At 30.0% G+C, this 5,269-nt stretch overlaps 1 protein-coding gene across 1 annotated transcript; it reads right to left on the bottom strand.

Annotated features, from left to right (window-relative positions):
• Positions 1-782: 782 nt before the first annotated feature.
• On the bottom strand, positions 783-4,992 carry LOC145579914 (inositol oxygenase 1-like). Its single transcript, XM_081637216.1, has 10 exons — positions 4,837-4,992; positions 3,717-3,849; positions 3,490-3,571; positions 2,538-2,742; positions 2,123-2,235; positions 1,911-2,033; positions 1,735-1,804; positions 1,555-1,633; positions 1,385-1,466; positions 783-1,064 (listed from the first exon to the last, which is right to left on the bottom strand). Exons 1-10 carry the CDS (start codon positions 4,865-4,867, stop codon positions 1,038-1,040), a joined length of 945 nt encoding a protein of 314 aa, XP_081493342.1. The 5' UTR covers positions 4,868-4,992; the 3' UTR covers positions 783-1,037.
• Between the last annotated feature and the right edge of the window lie 277 nt (positions 4,993-5,269).

The following is a 5,269-nucleotide window of genomic DNA, read 5'->3' as shown; positions in this document are numbered from 1 at the left end:
ATCTTCAGTCTTCACGAATCGAATCCGTTGTTAATAGAGTTGATCATCAATAGTCCATTTCAGCAGTCTTATTTAACTCGAAGAAAGTGTAAATTTGAACGATTTAAGAAATTGTTTGATGCTAACTCAAAATCTCCGTATAGTATAGAGATAGGTGGTGAAATTAGATAGATAAAAGATGGCATGATTTTTTTTTTTTTTCTTTTTTGGTAAAATTTCACATTTAAATTAGGAAGTGTGCAATATGGAATCAGATTTATTCTCAGCCTCTATTAATAAATGGGCCAAGATTTCTCAGCTCAATTGTCCAAAAGCCTATATTTTGTGGTCCGTGGCCCAATAATGTATCCATTGGGTTATGAACTTATGATCACAAAATCTAGGGCTATAAAGCCTATAATCTTTCTTCAGGCCCATTAAAAAATTTGTTTATTTATTAAATGAGTAAAAATTAATGAGCAAATTACTCGGGTGTACGGTACACCCGGGTATATTTAATAAATTTTACATCTCCCCCAATGAATATTACGCTACTACTATTGGTTGAGAGTCTTGAGACCACAAATCGCATAGTGATCCTAAAATAAGTACCAACTATTGGTTGAGAGTCTTGAGACCACAAATCGCATAGTGATCCTAAAATAAGTACCAAAAACCTACATGTATGTGTACTTGTGTAGCCTTATTGTCACATTTGCGAGTTTAGGAAATTAGAATAACTAAAAATTAGCCAATATTTAGGCAAACAAGGTTGAGATAGGTGGCAAAGATACGCGCTAAGATAACTTTAGAAGGATAATTTTATTAAAGAATGATCCAAGATACATACCAACTACAATGCAATTGATTACTACATATTATATAAAGTAGAATTATAATTAAACCTAGGTACAATTGCAATTACATATTAGTACCATGATTAAGAAACGTTTTAATCATACTCCTCTTTAACTCAAGTTATTATGGGTTTCCAAACTTATTAATTTGCCTCAATTGTTTACAATGACATGAACTGGAAGCCAACCTTCTTAAGACGTTCACCATTGCAGCTTGGATGGGAAATACTGCATTCAAATTCAAAGGAAAACATTATATATTAGGTAAATGACGGAATTTTATCATTTTATGCACATATTGTGTAACTCAAACTAGTAACATGACAACTAAATATAAATGAAGATGGAGAAGTATGAGTTAACAAATCAAGATATAATTGGGCCTAGATACTATTTGGGTCAAGCACAACGCAAATTTAGCCACACAAAAATGGCAGCCCAAATCGGACCAACTCGGCTGGATCATACATGATCAACTCTAGTGAAACGATGTTACACAAAAGACCCAATTTTGAAAAAAGATTAAGGTAAGAGTAAGGTTGAAGTACCTTGTTAATGAGAGAAAGGTAGTATGGCTTTACTTTCTCTACATCAACTCGAACCTTGCTCTTGCTGTAAAGATCATATTTGCTGCACGAATTTAATCAATTAATTATTAAAAAAAAAAATACAAAGGAATTGTAATATGAAATTTAATACAAAAATCGCGCTTATTTACTTGAAAACATGGAGCCATTTCAAGTTCTCCTTATCCTCATCATTCAACAAATGCATATATGCTCCTGACCTATGCAAAGCTGCAAAGCAATTAAAATAACATTAACAAATCAACATTATAAAATTTAGTTCCTTATAAAAAAAATGCATAATTAAGAATTTATTTGACATTTGATCTTACCATAAAACGAGTGAAATCTAACTATGAACAGAGCTGCTGGAGGAAGAGTTGTACCATTTGCTTTAGCAACCTACAAATACAATTATATATATTATAGTTATATTAATTAGATTATTTTATCAATTAGTAATATAATTACATTTTAACTTTGTAATTAAAATGAAAATAGTAATTACCAGGTACATATAATCATCATGTCCCCAAGAAACCAGAACATTGTCTAAACCACATCCTTCAGAGTAAATACCACACTTGGTGTTATAAGCAGGGTTGTGATGATCAGGGTTTAACTCGAAATACTGTTCAATTGCGAGTTTAAAAATGTGTTAGTGTATATGATTATGTATTAGTAAATATCAATTTGATCGATTATTTAGCTAAAACTAACCTTGTGGTGAACAATTGATTCATCAAACGCACATCCAACAGGGAACGTGTCGCCGACAACTGCCCATTGAGGAAGTTCTCCAAAACTAGGATGAACAAGAACTTTTCCAAGATCTAAGAAAACATACACATCAATTTTGTTAAGGTATCAATCCAGTGACGCAATTTATGTTATACACTCGAGTCGTTTAACGTTTTATGATATGATACGTACACTCAATACAACACATGCCTCAAACATGTATGTACTTGAGGACAATGTAATAATACACGTGTCCAAGTGTGTGCACTACTTGCCTCAATGTACCACATGTATGAGTACACGTTTTATATACATAAATGTTGCCAATGATTAAACCCGATTGTATGATAGACGTGATGTATGTAAATTAATATGAAAGTACAAGTTAGCGTACCGTGAATAAGGGCAGTCAAGTGAAGCCAATCTTCATTAGGGTAGTCCTTCCTAATTGCTTCAGCAGTTTGGAGCAAATGCTCAATTTGAGGCTCATCCAAGTCAGGGCCACTTTCGTCCACAACTGTGTTTAAAAGTTCACAACACTCCCATATGCTCATTTCTACCTTGTCCAATTTACTGTATTCCTCCCTCATTTTTTTCACCTACAAATCCATTTATTTGATTATTAATTTAAACATATATATTTTGATTATTAATTTAAATATATATATATATATATATATACATATATATATATATATATTCAAAAATTTCTCGTTTTTTCGATTATAAACATTTGATTTAACTTTTATCAGGCAATATATATATTTGGACGACATGGTGCGTTTGGATATCAAAATTGTTACGAGTACTTATTCAATCATGCTAATCCCAAGATGTTCCTAGAATAAAAATTATTTCGTCATTTGATTGACTTTATTAGGCAAAATATAGATAATTGGATGACATTATTGACATGGTATGTTTGGACATCAAAATTGTTATGAGTACTTATTTAGTCACGCTAATCCCTAGATGTTCCTAGATATATAAAAATTATTTCGTCATTTCATTAATTTTTATTAGGAAAAATATAGATAATTGGATGACATCAAAAATTATTACGCTAATCCCTAGTATGGTACACTTGGACATCAAAATTGTTTTTTTTTTTGACGAGAGACATCAAAATTGTTACCAGTACTTATTTAGTCACCCTGATTCCTAGATGTCCCTAGATATATATAAATTATTTCGTGTCACAAAAATTGGACAAAGTTTTTTTTTTTTTTGACGAAAGAGATATATTTATCATTGTTCGAAAACGGAAAGAAGGGGATTTTTTTTTTTTTTTTTTTTTTTTTTTTTTTTTTTTTGACACAAGAAAGAAGGGAATTTAATTGTCTTACAAAGTCAATTGTTTGGTGGATATGGTTTTGCTTGTAGAATTCTTCAACAGCATTTCTCCTTTCACTTTCTGCGTCATAGTCTCTGTATATAAACAACGTTAAGACATGACTCAATTATTATTAAAAAATTATTTTTATCATAAACTGTATACTCGCAGATAATTTTTCAACAAATATAATTATTGATCGTGATAATTTGATTAATAAAAATAGATAAGAAATAAGACCTGAAAGTGTTGCCAAAGGCATTGGTTTCGGGTGTCGAAAATCCGTTTTCTGAAACCAATTTGGTTTCGGGCATTTTAAATCCAGCATCCAACACCAATTCATTGGTATCCTTGTTAATGTTTTCATCGATTCCTATTGCAAAATTAAAAAATAAGTAAATAAAAAAGATAGAAATAAGATATAAGGTCTAACATAACAAGTTAATCATTTCATAAATTTAACCAACAATCGAATGATATTTACTACTCTCTCCGTTTTTTTTTTTTTTTTTTTTCTCTGGTATATATTATATGCCGTTTTCAATTTAATACTATAATAATATTAATATATCTTTGTGCACGGATTTGGTTGATGACAGGAATACGTTTTTAGTCATTCATAATTTATTTTTTTTATTTTATTTTTATTTTATTTTTAATTTTTTTTTTACATAGACATAATAACATAATAGTGGCCGGTGAGAAAAATACAAAACAAACGTCAATTTAAGCAGTGGAGATTTGATGTATTAGGCCAAATTGTTAATAAACTATATGTAAGTAACTATTTGAAAGGCTGAAAATCTCATATCTTAGGCATTTGGGTGTGCTATATATTTATGAAAAACACTCGAAATACAGCCAAATGTAATTAGTAGGAACACCAAAATTTTAAAGAACGAAAATTATGATAGTTGTGAATGACGCAAGGATTTAATAATTTTCTGGATTAGAGATGAATTTCATGAGACTAAATTTACCCGAGTTATGATCTCCTATAATAATGAAGGGTTAAAGACCGACAAATAATTTTAATATAGTGCGTGGTTTTTAAGGTTGAAGAGAGTTAAAAAGTGATAATGATGCAAATGAAATTCAATTTAATTGAGGGCTTGTTTGACATCATTTTTGGTTTTTAATTTTCTGTTTTTTTGAAAATCAAAAACAGGAAGACATATATCACACTTTTAAAAAACAAAAAACCAAAAAACAGAAAATCACAGCAATGCCAAACGAACCAAATTACTAATTTTTGTTGTGTCCAATATTTTCAAAAGAGATGAACTCACAAAAGTTGAACAATTTCACAAAAAAAAAAAAAAAAAAGGTAAAATAGGACTAAATGTAAAATTTAACGTACCGAAAATAGGCTCCTCGACAATTACAGTCATATTTGATAATGAAGCGCACACCAAAGAAGAATCAACGAAAAGTTTGAAGAACAAAAGACAAATTAAAAATTGGATTCAATGAAAGAGGAATACACAAAAAGTTAATGGAAAATGGATATGTTACATATGATTAGGGTTATGATATTTATAGTGAAGGTGGAGTCCTTGTTACAAATATAGAGACATAGTAAGTCCTTGCTTGAAAATTTGAAGATTTTGGATATTGTAGATTTATTGCTATAAGCATTAAGCAACGTACAAATGTGTCCTTGATAAAAATTTCAAGAGTTAGATTGTCCTTAATAACAAATAGTATGTTTTTGAATCTTCTTTAGCCTCTTTAGTTTTATGGATTGAAGTTTCCAAAAAGCTGTCATCACCAACGCAGCATGCACTGGCTTT

Source organism: Chenopodium album, chromosome 14 (genome assembly GCF_948465745.1).
Source record: "Chenopodium album chromosome 14, dcCheAlbu1.1, whole genome shotgun sequence".
NCBI classification, from domain to species: Eukaryota; Viridiplantae; Streptophyta; class Magnoliopsida; order Caryophyllales; family Amaranthaceae; genus Chenopodium; species Chenopodium album.
Note: the sequence above shows the minus strand (reverse complement) of the source record. Positions and strands in the feature narration are given on the sequence as shown.

Excerpts from the sequence above, each read along its gene's own strand:
- LOC145579914 (XM_081637216.1), bottom strand. The coding sequence starts at position 4,867 with ATGACTGTAATTGTCGAGGAGCCTATTTTCG. Across the intron at positions 2,236-2,537 it reads CTTGACTGCCCTTATTCACG|ATCTTGGAAAAGTTCTTGTT; the intron begins GTACGCTAACTT and ends ATGTTTTCTTAG. Across the intron at positions 1,065-1,384 it reads ACCTTTCTCTCATTAACAAG|TATTTCCCATCCAAGCTGCA; the intron begins GTACTTCAACCT and ends ATTTGAATGCAG.